Source organism: Wolffia australiana, chromosome 9 (genome assembly GCF_029677425.1).
Source record: "Wolffia australiana isolate 7733 chromosome 9, ASM2967742v1".
Taxonomy (NCBI): Eukaryota; Viridiplantae; Streptophyta; class Magnoliopsida; order Alismatales; family Araceae; genus Wolffia; species Wolffia australiana.
Genome location: NC_135843.1, coordinates 10808634 through 10826650, shown reverse-complemented (window position 1 = coordinate 10826650; position 18017 = coordinate 10808634). Strand labels below are relative to the sequence as shown.

Here is an 18017-nt window from a genome sequence, read left to right as displayed (position 1 = left end):
GCTAGCCAATATGTCAGATGCATAATCACACCGTCACTGTAAACGTAGACATAAAATGAACCAAAAACTCCTCAATGTTTGTGTAATAAAATTCAAATGCTTGAACTTTGGAGCTTAAATATTCAAAGGAGTGAAGATAATTCCAATTATGGTTATAAGTATCTGGTCATTATCGTGAGATTTTGTTCAACACTGTAAGACCTCTTGAAAATCATTTACATTGATCAAGTGTCAGAATTAATATTTAAGATTGTCATTGAAAAATAGAAAAAGAAAACGGCTTATAGAGGAGAACTAGTTATCAAGGGGCAACTCCTTTAAAGCCTATTAAACCATATAAATAATGCCCGGCACAATCATTGCCCATGACCATCATAATCATTTTCATAAGCCCAGAAACAAAATAAAACCACCTTCTAAAAAACCATCCTAAAATACAAATCATTTTTTGATGATTATGAGAAGAATAAAGCGTGATCAATGGAAAACTGAATACCCTAAATCAATGGAAGAAAAACTCTCAACCAAGCGTGATACAGCTAGGTCTAGAGAGTAAGCAGGCCCACATATTCAGAAGATGACAAAAAGGTCCAGAAAGGCCAGTGTTATTTAGTCATCCCGATATATTAAAACTTACTTATAATTAAATTGTGAATGTAAAATAATGTCATATATTCATGAAAAATGCATAAATTCAGTCCAAGACAAAAAAATAACAGTCCTAAGAGCGTGGATCAGTCTACGAGCATGATCCTCGGGTCGGCCCTACCCGGCACCGTGTTTTTTGACAATAAAAAAAAAGTTTCGGGTTGACGGGACAATATCTCTGTGGGGTCTGCAGCATATTCCCCCAGATCTAATGGAGCTGAGACTTGCCAGCTCAACCCCACCCTTGGAACGTATTTCCGCAAATATTAATAAACTAGGTACTTTTTGCTAATTATTTTTTTCACAATCGAATCAACGGCTATTTATACACTCTTCAGTTTCTCTCTATTCGTCTCTTACAAAGAAGAGGAAGGGAGGAGGCAGCGAGATCAAGGCCCAAGGTACGTCAATCTTCCGAAAAATCTAGTACTCTGGCAAGATTTCGCTGCGCTTGTTAGATTTTATGCACAGATCGAAGTTTTGGGAGGCTCAGACGGAAATGCTGGTTAATTACCGCTGTTTTTTCTCGGAAGCTGTTTTTTTCTGCTAGATTTGGGAATGCCGATTAACGGATTTGAAAATTGTTAAAAACCACGGCATTGGATGTGAAAAGTGCTCGAATAGGGTGAGATTTATTGGTTTTTTTGGGTTTAGAGTGGAGGTGATGAGATGCTAGACTAACGGAATCGAAAATTGTTAAAAATCACGGCATTGGATGCGAAAAGTGTTCGAATAGGGTGAGATTTATTGGTTTTTTTTTGGGTTTAGAGTGGAGGTGATGAGATGGTGGCGCAAGGGTTCACCGTGGATCTGAAGAAGCCGCTTGTGTTCCAGGTTTGGTTTTTTGGTTGATTCTTGAGTTTTTGGGAATGTGATTGGATGGAAATTGGGGGTTTATTGGGGCAGGTTGGGCATCTGGGGGAGGCTTATCAGGAATGGGTTCACCAGCCAATCGTGAGCAAGGAAGGGCCGCGCTTCTTCCAGAGCGATTTTTGGGAGGTATGGAGTTGCTTTGATTTCATATGCTTTAGATGGATGCCTACATTGTTAGAGAGGGAGTTCTAGGAGATGAACAAAGAGAGAGAGGGAGACGGAGGGAGAGAGAGAGAGAGTGAGAGAGGGAGAAATAGATGTTGCTGATAGAGAGTTGTGTTGTTGCTGATTAAGATGTTGTGTGTGTGTGTGAGAGAGAGAGAGAGAGAGAGAGAAATAGATGTTTTTTTTAATGAAAAGAGAGAAATAGATGTTGCTGAAAAAGAATTGTGTTGTTGCTGCTGAAGATGTTGAGAGAGAGAGAGAGAAAGAAATAGATGCTTTTTTTAATGAAAAGAGAGAAATAGATATTGCTGAAAAAGAATTGTGTTGTTGCTGGTGAAGATGTTGAGAGAGAGAGAGAGAGAGAGAGAAATAGATGTTTTTTTTCATGAAAAGAGAGAAATAGATGATGCTGAAAAAGAATTGTGTTGTTGCTGGTGAAGTTGTTGAGAGAGAGAGAGAAATAGACGTGGCTGATAAAGAGTGGTGTTGTTGCTGATGAAGATTTTGAAAGAGAGAGTGAGAGGAGAGGGAGAATGATAGAGAGAGAGAGAGGGGATGTTGCTGATGAAGACGTTGAGAGAGGAGAGAAAATGACAGAGATGCGTTGTTGTTGATGAATAGGTTGAGAGAGAGAGAGAGGAGAGAGATATGAGTTGTTGCTGATGAAGAGGTTGAGAGAGAATGGGAGATGGGTTGTCGCTGATGAAGAAGCTGAGATAGAGAGAGAAAGAGGAGAGAGAAGGGATGAAATGGTTTTTTCACTTGTTTGTAATCAAGAAGTGGAGAGAGAAATGGAAGGCAGTGAGAAGTGGGAAGAATTGGGTATGCCAGAGGTAGATATAGAGGAATTGAGGAAGAGAAAACGGGGAGGAAGTGGCAGTGTAAGAGTTAGAGAGAGAAAGGGAGTAAGAGGTGGAGTAAATGGGTTATGGCAGAAGAACTGACAGAGAGAAAAATGCAAGTGAGATAGAGAGAGGGGAATGGTTGTGGCAGAGCTAATGGTGGAGAGAGAATGGGGGAATGGCGTGTGGCAGCAGGAGAGGGATAGAAGAAGGGCCATAGACAGAAAGATGGGAGAATGTGTAATAAGTAAAAAATATGGAGTTATATTTGTTGCTATGACTGCACTAGATCTTATAAGAATTGGAAAATAGAGAGCTCACATTAAACAGATAAATAGAGAGAAAGGTTCCTAATCATGGGCATTGGACTAGATGTGAGTCTTCAAGAAAGTCTTTGGAGTTGATTGTGAAATGATCACATTTATAGATATATATATAGAGAAAGAAAGATAGAGAGAGAGATTAATGTGACTGGAGAAGTGACTGGATGATGGATGAATGGCGCAGTTCTTAACGCGAACGGTTTGGTGGGCGGTTCCGACAATATGGCTTCCGGTGGTGTGCTATTTCACGTCCAGATCCATTGCCATGGGACATACTGCCCCAGAAGTTCTTGCCATGGTTCTCTTTGGCGTCTTCATTTGGACTCTGCTCGAGTACATGCTTCATCGCTTTCTCTTCCACATTGAGACCAAGTCCTACTGGTAACTCTCTCTCTCTCTCTCCCTACTGGTAACTCTCTCTCTCTCTCTCTCTCTCTCTCTCTCTCTCTCTCTCTCTCTCTCTCTCTCTCTCTCTCTCTCTCTCTCTCTCTCTCTCTCTCTCTCTCTCTCTCTCTACTGGTAACTCTCTCTCTCTCTTTAAACTACACACCAAATCTGTCTTCCTCTCTCTAAGACAAGTTGATGCTGAAGCCCATCCAGAATCTTAAGTTTCTCTCTCTAACAGCGGGTCTGCTGAAACATCTTCCAAAAATCTCTCTTATCCCAAACCCGTGCTCGATCTATCTCTAACATGAAGTGGTACTGAAACTTCTTCCAACTATTCCTCTTGTAGTCTCTCTTACTGTTTCTCACTCTTGGAACCATTTCTCTCTCTCTCTCTCTCTCTCTCTCTCTCTCTCTCTCTCTCTCTCTCTCTCTCTCTCTCTCTCTCTCTCTCTCTCTCTCTCTCTCTCTCTCTCTCTCTCCCTCTCTCTCTCTCTCTCTCTCTCTCTCTCTCTCTCTCTCTCTCTCTCTCTCTCTCTCTCTCTCTCTCTCTCTCTAGCATGACTTGCTACTGAAACTTCTCCCTACCCTGTGCTCACAAAATTCTCTTTCAATCCCTCTCTTCTATAATCTGTAATTCTATCAGTAACATGAACTCCTGAAAGTTCTCCCAACCTTATGCTTGCACATTCTCTCTCTCTCTCTCCTCTTCTACAACACTTGATTTCTGTGAAACATGAACTCTTGCTGAAACTTCTCCTGACCCTGTGCTCCCACATGCACTATCTCTCGCTATCTTGCCCTATCTCTCTAACATGAATCTCTCTTCTATAATCTGTAATTCTATCTGTAACATGAACTCCTGAAAGTTCTCCCAACCTTATGCTTACACATTCTCTCTCTCTCTCTCTTCTACAACACTTGATTTCTGTGAAACATGAAATCTTGCTGAAACTTCTCCTGACCCTGTGCTCCCACATGCACTATCTCTTGCTATCTTGCCCTATCTCTCTAACATGAATTCCTGCTGAAACTTCTCACAGCCGGCTGCTAACTCGGCATCCCTTCTCTCTAACAAACGACTCGCTGCATACAGGGCAAACACGGCACACTACTTGATCCATGGCTGCCACCACAAGCACCCAATGGACGGCCTCCGTCTCGTCTTCCCCCCCGCTGCCACAGCCATCCTCTGCATCCCGGTTCCTTTCTCAACCCAAAAACAACTAAGTTTTACCATAATTAAGAAAAACTACAGACAAACTTCACATATTCTTATTTTGCATCCTGCAGTTGTTCTACTTCATCAAGGCCCTGGCCACGCAGTCCACAACCCCCGCCTTGTTTGCTGGAGGCCTTCTGGGCTACGTCATCTACGACTGCACCCACTACTACCTCCACCATGGCCAACCATCCAAAGACCCTGCGCGTGGGCTAAAGGTTAGCCCCCTCTCTTCTTCATGTAGAGAATTTTACACCAATTAAAATAACCCCTTTGACTTAGTCCCAGAAGTCCACTCTTCTGGGAAAAGCCATTTTTAATTGATCGACCAGAAATACCCTTTTCTTCCTTCCTATTTCAAAGTCTGCTCTTCCCATACACCTACTTCACCAAATCAGCTCCTTTTCAGAAAAAAACACATTCACTGTTTTGTGCAGAAACAACACCCTTTCTTTCCTACCTAATCATTGAAGTTGATTCTGATGAAGAATCTCTTTTCATATGATCAATAGCAAAAATATCATCCACTTGAAGTCTGGTACGTTGGAGATATCTCCTTTAAACTAACTTCATGTTTTAAGACTAATCTAAGAAAAAGCCTTTTTAGCGTAGATCTTCATGCGAGAAAACCCCTCCCTTTATACTACTTAAAGTTAAGTTTTTTGAGGAAAACCCTTTAAACTTGATCCGTTTGCAGAAATACCTTCCCCGTCATATGTCATTCGCCAAATCAGCTCCTCTAGAAAAAACTCGTTAAACTTCATCTATAAGTGAAAATACTTCATTTGCTTCATCAAAGTCAACACTCCAGGAAAAACCTCTTTACATCTACTTAACCTCCATGCAGAAGCACCCTTCCTTTATACATACTCCAAACTCAGAACCAAATGAATACCTTCTACATTAGACTAAATGCAGAAATATCACACAATTATGACAGAAATACTCGTCCTTAAAGTGATGTCTTTCAAAGCCATATTTTAACTTAAATATAAATCAGTGAAGTACATTCAATTTTTCAAAAAAAATAAATGAAGTACATTTAACTGAGTATCCATGCAGAAATACCACCTGAACCACCACTTCAGGATCCAGGACAAGGGCTTTGGCATCACCTCGTCGATCTGGGACAGGATCTTCGGAACTTTGCCCTCGGCCATTGGATCTACCAAGATGCGATGAGCACATCGGATCACGACGGTCTCGATTTGCATTTCTTCCCATCCTCTGCCTTCTGATATTTGTATGGAGATCCAAGGGTGGAGATGGAGAGGAAGGAAAACTAGGTCAAAGGAAAGAGTTCTAATTAAATTAGGTGGTGATTCCTTGGTATATGGTATGTTATCACTTTGTTCTTTCCAAGTTTGCTGCTTCATGCCTCTGTTCGCCGCTTTCGCATTGTCCAAAAGGCGGCGTTGTACTTGACCTGACGTTCATTCAACATTTCGGCTTAGTTCACATGAAAAAAAGAAATTTGAAATGCATGTTTATGTTTATCTAAGAACGTAAGATTCCGTAAAAGGACACGGGTTTGTGTAAGAAAACAAAGTGTCTGTAAGCTTTTAATAATGTTTAGGGGTAAAGAAAGAGATAGATTTCAGCGCATTTATGATCATCCTTGTTCCATTTTAATCTCCTGCCTATGAATGTATTTGCTGAAGAGTAATTTTTTTTTCCGTGAGAACTAAATGCTTTTGCAATGAAAAGTAAAACATCGCTTAAGGAAGAATTGAAATTACATACAAGCAGATTTATGTTGGAGAAGATGGTAGATGTTGCATATTATTCTGAGGGAAGTTAGCATCAGCTATGTACCATTTTGTGTTCGCAAGACGATGAGATGAGAATGAACACTAGTCATCGACCCTGTCATTTATCCGTGACAGGATGACATTGACGACAACAAATCGCCATTGCCGCTCATCCTTCCCGGGACGACGATGATAATGAGAATTTGTCTCATCAATGCCCCTTTCTTTTTTTTTTTATAAAACACCATTGTCCCTTTCTTAACTTGATGAGATGACAAACGACGCGATAAAATTTTCATTGACATTGTCATTAATCCCCGGCAAGATGATAATACTCAAGCTTTGGGCTTTTTTTGTAATTATCTGCAAACACATAGTCCCTTTGGAGAGAGAGAGAGATTTACCACCGTTAGTCATCATTCCTAAGCACTGCCAGTACCACCAATTAAAGTAATCAAGTCGAATTGAATATTTAATTTTAATTTTTGATGAATCTCATGGGAAAGAGTTTGATAGCAAAGATAAAATATGTCAAAGTGGATCAAGAGTTTGATAACGGTAAAGTAAATCAAATTCAGAGTCAATCCTACGCCATAACTTACTTGCATCATGGAGCGCGGATTGCTGGTGTATGTGGTGGCCACTGTTTTTTCCATCTAAACTCAAGAATCAAGAAAGAAAATAAGGGTCTCTAATCTGACTTTTTTACATTATAAAAATTAGCAAGTTTCAAGTTAAAAATTGAAATAAAGTTTCTCAAGCTACCTCTAATTCAAATCCATAATGGAATGAAACCTTCTTCACGTCGTCTAGACTTAGCTCAAGTGACATTTCCTGAACGCGTAATGTATTTTATTCAACACAATGATACAAATTACAAACTAGTCAAAGTGGAATTTATTCAGTTGTACTCACATCCGGGCCATAAGATTCAGCAAAATGGTACAGGAGTGGGCCCAGGTTGATCCACACCTGAGACAGAGTCCCCCATAATCCATTAATCGCAATAATAAGAAAATAAAATTATGAATATTGGAAGTACCCCCCCCGGCTTCAAAATTTTGGCTATGATCTTGATGTACTCAGCGACGTTATGGGCTGTGTCGATGAAGAAACAAGTAACGACGGCATCCCAGGTCCCTGAACAGAGGCTGGAAGACGGTGAGTGTTATGTGGCAAGATCTCAGCCGTAGGATTTATACCTTCTTGGCGGGCATCGCCGTACACCTCCACAAAATCACCGGCGCACATTGAAAATCCCTCAGTAATTCCTGCACTGTTCTTCAAAGCCGAGTGAATTTAGTCGGCACTAATGATAATAATGAATGAATTATAATTATTTTATCTAACAGTTTCGGACAATACAAATTGATCGCTTAATAATCCATTGGTGATTCCTGTCCAGCTTAAATCAGATCCACCATAGTCTAAGGGAAATAATAAAAAGATTATCAGTATATAAATCACTTTCTGAAAAGAAAAAGGTCGCTTGAAAAGCCAACAGTAAGTCCTCCTCTGTCCATCTAATCTGATCCAAAAGAGTCAAATAACAGTTAAGACTGATGAATGATTCTTACTTTATCCAAAATATTTGGAAAAATAGATCCACCGTGATTCTTGGAAAGGTCGTTAAATCCGATACTCCATGCTGAAATTATTAATTTTAGCATTCATTTACCTAGATTAGGATAGGGAATTCTATAGATAATGGAGTTTTAGTGTCTGTCATCGGCTAACCCTCAGGCAGCAGGTTCCACCGACTACCTTCTCTATCTATCTATCTATCTATCTATCTATCTATCTATCTATCTATCCATCTCTATCTCTATCTCTATCTCTATCTCTCTCTATCTATCTCTATCTCTCTCTATCTATCTCTATATCTCTCTCTATCTATCTATCTCTATATATATCTCTCTCTATCTATCACTATATCTCTCTCTCTATCTATCTATCTATCTCTATAACTCTCTCTCTCTCTATCTCTCTATCCATCTATCTCTATATCTCTCTCTATCTATCTATCTCTATATATATCTCTCTCTATCTATCTATCTCTATATATATCTCTCTCTATCTATCACTATATCTCTCTCTCTATCTATCTATCTATCTATCTCTATATCTCTCTCTCTCTATCTATCTATCTATCTCTATATCTCTCTCTCTCTATCTATAAATCTATCTATCTATCTATCTCTATATCTCTCTCTCTCTATCTATCTATCTATCTCTATATCTCTCTCTCTCTATCTATAAATCTATCTATCTATCTATCTCTATATCTCTCTCTCTATCTATAAATCTATCTATCTATCTATCTCTATATCTCTCTCTCTCTATCTATCTATCTATCTCTATATCTCTCTCTCTCTATCTATAAATCTATCTATCTATCTATCTCTATATCTCTCTCTCCATCTATAAATCTATCTATCTATCTATCTCTATATCTCTCTCTATATCTATAAATCTATCTATCTATCTCTATATCTCTCTCTATATCTATAAATCTATCTATCTATCTCTATATCTCTCTCTATCTATAAATCTATCTATCTATCATTATCTCTCTCTCTATTTATCTATCTCTATATCTCTCTCTATATCTATAAATCTATCTATCTATCTCTATATCTCTCTCTATCTATAAATCTATCTATCTATCATTATCTCTCTCTCTATTTATCTATCTCTATATCTCTCTCTCTCTCTATCTATCTACCTCTATATCTCTCTCTATCTATCTATCCATCTCTATCTCTCTCTCTATCTATAAATCTATCTATCTATCATTATCTCTCTCTATTTATCTACCTCTATCTCTCTCTCCCTTTATCTATCTATCTATCTATCTATCTATCTATCTATCTATCTATCTCTCTCTCTTTATCTATCTATCTCTATCTCTCTCTCTCTTTATCTATCTATCTATCTATCTCTATCTCTCTTTATCTATCTATCTATCTCTATCTCTCTCTATATTTATCTATCTATCTATCTCTATCTCTCTCTCTCTTTATCTATCTATCTCTATCTCTCTTTCTCTTTATCTATCTATCTATCTCTATCTCTCTCTCTCTTTATCTATCTATCTCTATCTCTCTTTCTCTTTATCTATCTATCTATCTCTATCTCTCTCTCTCTCTTTATCTATCTATCTATCTCTATCTCTCTCTATCTATCTATCTCTCTTTCACACTCTAAATCATTCCACAAGGACTTCAAGACGAGTAATAAAGAAAGATTATTAATTTATGAGTTCAGAAAAAATAAATGGTCATCCGAAAGTCTATCAGTGATTTCTAAATGAATCAGCTTCACAGTTGTAAAAATAATGACGATAAAGAAAGATTGTCAATTTTCTGAACATATAAAAGACGATCGATAGGAGTGGATTTCAGAAACCTTGCAAGATGAATATCTGGAATCTGGACAGGCCGAAGCTGGTCTTCATCAGAAAGTGAGTTGCAATTACTGTGGATCCAGGGGTAGATTGTCCATTGTCCGACAGCTTCGGTGCTAATATGCAGAAGTGCAAGACCAAAATGATGCAATATTTATATGGTTACAGGAAAAATAAAAGCTTCTGGAGATAAGTTTAGGGTTCTTACTAATTTAGGATGAAGCTCGAACAGATCATCATGTAGTAAGAAAATTCATTTCCTTGACTCAAAAATCCTGGAGTAGAAAAAAACGACGAATGTTATTTCTATTTCCCCTTCAACACCGCGGACCTGTTCTCTCTGAAATGAGGGTTTCTTTCTCAAAGAACGTTTTTGCATTTTGCATTCATGTATGAGGAATAATGCTTGTCTGTGTCAGATGCCGATGTGGGATATTGAAATGAGTCCAGTTATTGTATCAGATATCATCTGGAAAAAGCCCAATATTTGTCTCTGAAATGAGGATTTCTGATGTATCAGAAATCGGTTGCTGCAGTGCCCATATCCATATTGATACTCGTCCAGCAAGCTTCATCTGCCTATGACTTGAGGTTTCCATTCCAATTTGGATATCAGATGTGGATATCGGATTTTCCTATATCTGACACATATCATTTTTAATAAATTTTCAAAATGTTACAATATGAAGTATGATACACTCCCAGAGTATCAATGGTAAATTCGTACTATTCGTATATAGAAATCCAGAAGAAATCCAGGAATATAGTGTCACTAGAAGATAAGAAGGGAATCGGAAGTATATCTCGACGGCTCCTCCTCCAGAAGAAGCTCCTTCTCGACCTCGTGGCAGTTCTTCCTCATTGGTGAACTCCTTCCTCCAGATCAGCAGACGAATTCCCCTCCTGCTGCTCCAGCCTCCTCGACCTCTAACCGTCAAGCCTTGATTTCAAGAAATTGATATCTGACATACCTGAATGAGTCGCCCTTATTTATAGGGATGAGTTGCCACCTTTCCTGCCTTAGTTAACTTGTCTGGTCAACAGTCTGTTGACCAGATCTGTGTCTTCTCCTCTGGTATTTCTTGGAATAAAGTCTATCAAAGTATTATCTCCGTAATAGCTATATGAATATTATAACATGAATTTACTAACCTAAAGTTTCCTAACTTTAGGTTTCTGACCAGCAACTCAGGTTGCCCTATTGACCTGACCCTCGATCCAAGCACCACTGATCCTGGCGGGTCAAAAAGCTCAGTTGATCAGTTTAAAAAATATTTATATTTATAACATAAATAATAATTATAATAACATAGTGATACGATCCTCTACCCCAAAGGGTATCTTAGGGAGTTTAGCCCACTAGAGGCCTTTTAGTCATTTCATGTTTAGAGTACATTCATTCATTTTCTTATAAATACGTGTAGCCCTCCCATGAGGAGGGCAATCAAGAGTTACGGTAAGATCGGCCTCTTGGCTCACAATCTCAATCCTCCTTGTCTTGGTCCCGTCCCCTTGGCAGTCCAGCGAGCCCCCATCCCCGTGATCATCTCACCGGATCTTCAGCCGGCTCCCCTCCAATCCGATCCCTACCCTTGCCGTTCGGTTCTCTTCTAGTCTCCGACGATCCCCGTCCCCGTGATCGTCAACCCTTCATCGCGTCATCAGGTGGCTCGTCCCTGGTCGATCCCTGCCCCGTCTGTTCGACCCCTCCTATCATTCCCGTTTTGACTCTCCTTCCCGCGAACGTCTACCTCACCTCGCACTCTACCCTCCTTCCGATACGAACCTAGATCAAGGTTCGTATCACATAGGTACTTCCCCTTTCCTTACTTCCTCTCCAATGAGCATAATTGGTCCAAATCCCATTCCCTGCATGTGGCTGCCAACTGTCAGGAATGAGGACTTATGGGGAGTGTGGGACTCAAGTGATATTCATTTATCCTCACTACAAGCAACCTATCATACATACATGTTTTTACTTTCAATGTTCTGGATGTGGGACAAATAGCCTCAATCTTTCAATTTTACTGTAAGCTTCTCCTTGTGAGCTTCTTCCTCAGCCAAACCCTAGATGACAGGTGGAAGAAGTCGAATCCACCAGGAGAACAAGAAAAACAAAAAAGAGTTACTGTAGCTGTTCCCGTGTACCCCATATATATTAGGGTATATGGGTTGTACATAATGGGCCTCATATTGGGCCAAGTACAGAAAGACATATAAAGACAATATGAAAGACATATGATGCGCCAGCCAACATTTATGCTTTCTTAAAAGCAGATATTGGTCATCAGTATAAGATATCTGAAATCTGGCACCAACATCTGCCATCATCTGCAGGGTGCAAGATCTGTCCTAGTAACCTATACAAGGCCAATATCCAGACCCATATCCAATATAGGCATCTGACACTGTCCAGAATTTTAATAATGGCATAAATGAGGAGGGGTTCCGTACATAATGGGCCAATGACCCACAGAATGAGGTCATTTATTCCTCCGTGGAAATAAATGACGTAATTATCTGAGGTGGGCCATTGACTCACCCAACTCAAGTGATTTATTCCCAGATGGGAATAAGTAAATAAAAGGATCTGATGTGGGCTTCTCATAAGTTTTGGCCAACTAACAATATGACAAAACACAACTAACTAGCGAGCCCATATGTTACTTATAACAAGTAACCTGCGTTTACAATTAGGGAAATAACGGAAAGAAACAACAGTGGCAGATTGATAAGGAAAAATATTTTGAAGAAAAAGGGAGATTTTAAATTAATGTCTTCTGTTTTCTACTTACCGAGGCAGGAAATCTCTAGTGCGAGCCTACCAAGTCCTGCGCCGGGAACTAGACAATGAGGAGGGCTGTGAATGAATTGTGGGGAAATTAGCTGAAAACTGATTTTCATGTCCTTAAAGTAAAGAAAAAATGTGCAAAAAATAATTTCAGTTCAGAGTGAGTAACGCATTTGAACCCATTGAATAACACAACTTCAGGAAATTTAATTTTTTTTGGCCAATCTTTGAGCTTCACCAAATCAAATCATTTGAGATTCTTGTCTAGGATAGGATTCATTCCATGAAAGAGAGAAAAGAAGACTCATTCTGCATTAGAAAAGGAATTGAAAAGGAAGACAGAGCTTTCATTATTATTAATGTGATAACCAGAAATATCATAAACTTAGTGTTAAATGGATTCTCGCCAATGCCCTGGCCCATTGGCACAGTTTCATGCACTACCGGTTACATTGATATTGGGCCTTTTGTGTTTCTTTGGCCCAATAACACTTATATATAACTTTGAACCCTAAATTGGTATTGTAATGTCGTTTCTGAGATATTGAGTGTTCTTTCCTCTTCCCTACGGTTTCCATTTCTCTTGTTCATTCTTCCTGGAGAATCCCTGCTCGTGACATGGTACCCGAGTTCTGGAAGGGTTTAAGCTGTCGGAAGAAGAAAGAACACACAATATCTCAAGAACGACATTACAACACCCATTTAGGGTTCAAAGTCATATATGTGTTTTTGGTCCAATAAAACACAAAAAAACCCAATATCAAGGTAACAGTCAGAAGGTGCTCTCTCAAACCAGAGGGTGGTCGACTTCCTAGGCATGCAACATGCTTTGATTCAGTGCTGTCCAAGACATGGCGAACAAGACGGATGGGTGTTGTAATGCCGGGCATGTCGGGCCATTTAGTGCCTCAAGATTCCACTAAAGGTTAAGATCTTTGGATGGCACTAGTACGCAAGAGACTAGTGATGCACGTCTTCCGTCAGAGGATGTATCCTGATACCTCAGCGACATGTCCTGTGTGCACAATTGGTGACGAAGACTGGAACCATTTATTTTTTGAGTGCTCTGTCACCCGTTCAATCTGGAGCACCCAAGCACACCTGGCACAGAATGTGATGTCAGGGGGCCCCAGGAGGAGGGAGGAGGGGGGTCGAGCGTTGACAGTGCTATGGGCAATATGGCTACACCAAAATGAGGCATTATTTAGGAGGCGCAAGGTGTCCAAGGACAGGCTAGCCCAGGAGGTCGCGGACCTGATGGCATCATGGTTAGCTAGAGGGGTAATCAGATAAGGGAGAGGTTGGCCAGGTTGTGAAGAGAGTTAGCTATCTCCACATGTAATCCTGGGTGGTTATCGCTTTGTCGGGTGACCACCTTAAATATCTTTCCAAAAAGAATCAAGGTAACGGTCAGGATAATGGTTAGTGCATGAAACTATGTGCCAATGGGCCAGGTCCATTGACGAGAATCCATTTAACGCTTAGCTTAGTATATTTGGAATAAAATAAGAGTTCAGAAAGTAACATTTCTACATTTAAGAATTTCTAGATCGCATGTGGAAAAACAAAAGTATTCTAATATTACTTGATAATGAGATTCCAAATGAATAAACCGAGTTCTTCTGTTATACCTATCTGCACTTCGATCTGGAAAAAGCCGCTGCAACTCCTCAAGAATCGGCTTATAACATTCTTCCCGCTCTTTCTTACCCTGAGTGAAATTCACCATGAAAAAAAAAAAATGATAATCCAACGAGAATCATGAAAGCAAGGATTTTGAAATCCTAAATACCTCAAGGGCCCAATCTCTCACAATATTCCTGATGATGCATCGAACCTAGTAATGAATGAAAAAATAGATTAATGAAATATGTATGATATGGATATGTTACAAGCATCTTCGTCATATACACCTTTGAGGGAAAATAAAAAAGCTCTGCTCTGGACCAGGATCACATGATGACAGAGGTCCTTCCCCCAACTCAGAAAAAACCGTCCAGATCTTTGAAAAGTAAAGCGAAATTCAACAGTAAATTCATGTTCACGAGGAATTCAAAGTCAAGAAGAGACAGTAATGGAAGAGAGTCTGATTCATGCACAAGGAAGTAAGCTGAAGAAACTTGATTGGGCTCCTTCCCTTCTGGAGCACGGAACGATCACTAGCCCTGCCGCAGCTGTGCATGGCTTTTCGAAGTCAAAAAATGACTTTCCTGAAGCTGCTACAATTGTTGTTATTTAAGCTCGCAGCACAAGCCCATGCGGCTGCCAGCTTGTCTTCCCGCATTTATTTCCTAAGTTAGATTCTCGTGAAGAACCAATCACATCGATTATGGATTTAAGTATGTATACAAGGTCATTCACCATTCTATGTTATAATTAAAACCAGGCAGATGTATAATTTCATGATGGCATAGTTACAACTTACTGATTAGGGTTTGCCCTTTGATAAGGTCAAATAAGGGTAGTATTTGCATGGGTTATTCATCTTAAATCTCCTGAATTTTAGATCAACACTGCCAAAAATTCTCATTTTACATAATAATTAGTTCAGGCCTTTAACTTTTCCAATGATTAAAAAGCTAAATTCTTCTACTCAATTGAGGTTTCCATCAATGCTCTGACATATATTTTACCAGTTACATAGTTTGGGATTTTTGTTTAGAGGATTTCAGGGATATTTCTAAACCCATATCTTACAATTTTCTCTAGTATGTTGACTTTTCAGGTCAAAGGTTGAATTTCCGTGGTCATAAAATTTCAAAATTTTATGAGGAGGTCAAGACATGAGTCTTGAGGGTTGGGACAAAGTTTCAGATCAAAAGGAGTTTTTTTTTTGAATTATTGAAAAAAAAGAGCTATGAAGTAAAAGATGCATGCTAATCAGTGGAGCTGACTCAACCAATAGGCCTGTTGTGAAGGAGCTTGAAGAAAACCTTCTAGAAGGTCTTTGGAGGCTTTGAGGATGGTCAACATACCTGAGAAGGACTCCAGCCGGCAGATCCTGTTTGGAGGAGAGCCCAGGGTTGGATCCAGCCCAGGATTCATGAGGTGGAACCCATCCATCCATCCATTCTAGCTCAAATCCAAGGACTAGGGATGATTTGTAACTAACTCTAACCAACTTGTTCCTTCCCCTCCAAATTTGACCATGAGGGAAAGAATCTGATTGGTTGGGGTCTGATCACCTGGATTGAGGACTCAAGAACTCAACCCTGGACGTTCATTCATGATCCAACCACCAAGAATGACTAAAAAACTATGTAACCCTATAAAAGGGCCCCTCAACCTCCTTGAGAGTATCCAAGAATTGAGTATTGTTTTGTTCCACTTTCTCCATCTAATGAGCTTGTTCTTGGGTCCACCTTCATCCTGAAGGTGCAAGGAGTTTTCTGGAAGCGTCCGGAATCTTGAAGCCAGTTGGTAGGGAGCTGAAGAGATCACATTGGGCCCCTTGGGGGTGACAAAAAGGGTTCCTCTCTTCTTCTCGTTCTACCTCCTCCCATCATTTCCAAAGCTTCTTGGCTCACTTAAGCAGATCGCCAACGTCCTAAGCTTTCCAACGCCTACTCACACATGTCAAAACAACTGCTGGAACTCCAGATACTGTCGTTTTGGTCCGCTGCACATGAGAGCACCTCTGCCGGCACAACCAGCGGCGTAGCACTGAAGCCCAGTGCGCAAGTGGGCACTTCTGCCTGCGCAATCAGCAGCGGAGCACCCAAAAACTGCGCGCGCATCTCTCTCTTCACTCAAATTGTGGGGAATCATTCACCAACTAAGTTAACTCAGTTCGGTAACGATTCGGACAACTATCTCTCATCCGGTTCAACAACTCTGAACCGGATAAATGAATTGCAATCTTATTAACTTCAAAAAATTTTATCTCTCTTCAGAGACGATAAAAAATTCCGAAAGAAATCTCAAAAATCATTCTATGTCAAGGCTCTTTGCGGAATTTTTTCCATACCTAGTAAAAACAGTATGCATGTTTTTTTCTCTGAAATAATCCCTCTTAACAAATAAAAAACTTATCAAAGAGACTTATAAAATCCTGGAACTTAAAATTTATATTGAAATTCATCCTAATTAGCTACCAAGCTCCCTGTGGGATCGTCCCTTACTAATTACTACAGGTAAGGTAACAAATTTGTTGATTAAGTTCATACTGACCTTACAAATGAACTAGTAAGTGATCTTTTCATCATCAATTTTGAACCCCTAATTTGGACAAATCACCCTTCAAAGGCAAACTTTTCATCATCATTGACATTAGAGTTGTTAACAAATGACAATGATAAAGACGACTAATCATCATCCTCAGCAAGGATGAGAAGCTCATGGTGCCATGGTTAGAGAGAAGACTGTAGCAGCTGAAGGGGCATGAAAGAAGAACGACTGTAGATTAATGATGGCAAGAGGTGGTGGTAGCAGGCAGAGTTGGATTTGTCCTTCCATGTCACCATCAGCTGCTAAGGTGATGACAATCTCATTGACACTATCCTAATGTGGCAAAATGATGAGGAAAATGACAGCTCATCATCTTCATTGAGAACGTAGAACCTTATTGTCAAGCGCATGCTTTTCTTCTTTAGACCAAATCCAAATAGATTCGTCCAGTAGACATTCAGATATCCAAATAGGATCTGTCTCCAAAAGGATAACATAATATTTTTTGGGATGAGCAGTATAAAAAGATAAAGAGATGCACCTTATCAACATCAACCAGCGGCACATTCAAGGATGGAGAAGAGTTTGCACACGTATTTGATGAAGGAATTGCCTAGAAGAAAAGACCTCTTAGAGTCAAGCATAAAATAAAAAACACAAATGGAATCAAACTAAACCCAGAAATCATTGTCCAAAGAATAAACAAAATACTATAGAAACTAAAATTATGACTTTGGCCGAAGTCAAGGCGACTTTTTTCTTGCAACAGTCCATATGGGATACACCATAACTTCATGGATTAAACAAATGAAGGAAAAATGAAGAAAATATAAATCTACCGGTAACCTCAACGAAAAACCTTCATTTTAGAAGATAAAATACATTTTCAGATCGAGCAGAAACTATTGATTATACAGATCAGCCAAAACTAAAGACATGACGGAGGCATAGTAAAAAAAATCACAATGCATGTGATAACAGCATAGCATTATACAATATTGATATATTTCATCTGGTTTTGTCAGCCACCTCAGAGCAGTAACTATCGTCGTGGCATGTCGACTGCTCTGTTTCTGAACAATTTTCAGACTCAGCATTTCTCTTCAAGTCAGAGGCAGTTAGTTGTCCATTTCCAATCATTTCTGTGTTGCTATGCTCGTCAAAGTCGGCATCCAAGCTCATGTCCACCGGCGGATCAAACGCCTGAGAAGCCAAGAGTAAGAGAAAAAAACTAAATATGCTGGTAAGGAGAAGAAGATATAATAAGAGACGACAGTATGCAGGATATGAAGGTTACCTGAATCATATTTAGGATGAAATTGGCGTTGATGGATATACATCTGCAGAAAACCCCACCGAGTCAATGCCTCTGGAAGTTATTACACTAGATTTCAAAGCACATGCCCTGGGCATCTTGATAATCAATGCAAGATGAACAGTAGGCA

At 39.6% G+C, this 18017-nt stretch overlaps 2 protein-coding genes across 3 annotated transcripts in view; one reads left to right on the top strand and one right to left on the bottom strand.

Annotated features, from left to right (window-relative positions):
* Nucleotides 1–980: 980 nt before the first annotated feature.
* On the top strand, nucleotides 981–5838 carry FAH1 (fatty acid hydroxylase 1). The gene is made up of 7 exons (XM_078581378.1): nucleotides 981–1049; nucleotides 1417–1482; nucleotides 1555–1647; nucleotides 3036–3232; nucleotides 4332–4437; nucleotides 4529–4675; nucleotides 5520–5838. Exons 2-7 carry the CDS (start codon nucleotides 1432–1434, stop codon nucleotides 5637–5639), a joined length of 714 nt encoding a protein of 237 aa, XP_078437504.1. The 5' UTR covers nucleotides 981–1049; nucleotides 1417–1431; the 3' UTR covers nucleotides 5640–5838.
* The window catches only part of LOC144708078 (uncharacterized), a 15638-nt gene continuing 3039 nt past the window's right edge, over nucleotides 5419–18017 (bottom strand). The window contains exons 4-17 of one of the 2 annotated variants that reach the window (XM_078581377.1): nucleotides 17870–17912; nucleotides 17602–17775; nucleotides 17114–17185; nucleotides 14198–14242; nucleotides 14037–14116; nucleotides 12410–12474; nucleotides 9823–9889; nucleotides 9617–9730; nucleotides 7411–7484; nucleotides 7251–7348; nucleotides 7124–7180; nucleotides 6974–7042; nucleotides 6811–6864; nucleotides 5419–5883 (exon numbers count right to left, since the gene is read on the bottom strand). In XM_078581377.1, coding sequence (XP_078437503.1) covers nucleotides 5830–5883; nucleotides 6811–6864; nucleotides 6974–7042; nucleotides 7124–7180; nucleotides 7251–7348; nucleotides 7411–7484; nucleotides 9617–9730; nucleotides 9823–9889; nucleotides 12410–12474; nucleotides 14037–14116; nucleotides 14198–14242; nucleotides 17114–17185; nucleotides 17602–17775; nucleotides 17870–17912 — 1066 coding nt within the window. In that variant the 3' untranslated portion in view covers nucleotides 5419–5829. Of the gene's footprint in view, nucleotides 5884–6810; nucleotides 6865–6973; nucleotides 7043–7123; nucleotides 7181–7250; nucleotides 7360–7410; nucleotides 7485–9616; nucleotides 9731–9822; nucleotides 9890–12409; nucleotides 12475–14036; nucleotides 14117–14197; nucleotides 14243–17113; nucleotides 17186–17601; nucleotides 17776–17869; nucleotides 17913–18017 lie in introns of those variants that run through there. The other variant, XR_013582632.1, reaches the window with a different exon arrangement.

Excerpts from the sequence above, each read along its gene's own strand:
- FAH1 (XM_078581378.1), top strand. The coding sequence starts at position 1,432 with ATGGTGGCGCAAGGGTTCACCGTGGATCTGAAGAAGCCGCTTGTGTTC. Across the intron at positions 1,483-1,554 it reads AGAAGCCGCTTGTGTTCCAG|GTTGGGCATCTGGGGGAGGC; the intron begins GTTTGGTTTTTT and ends TTATTGGGGCAG. Across the intron at positions 4,438-4,528 it reads CAGCCATCCTCTGCATCCCG|TTGTTCTACTTCATCAAGGC; the intron begins GTTCCTTTCTCA and ends TGCATCCTGCAG.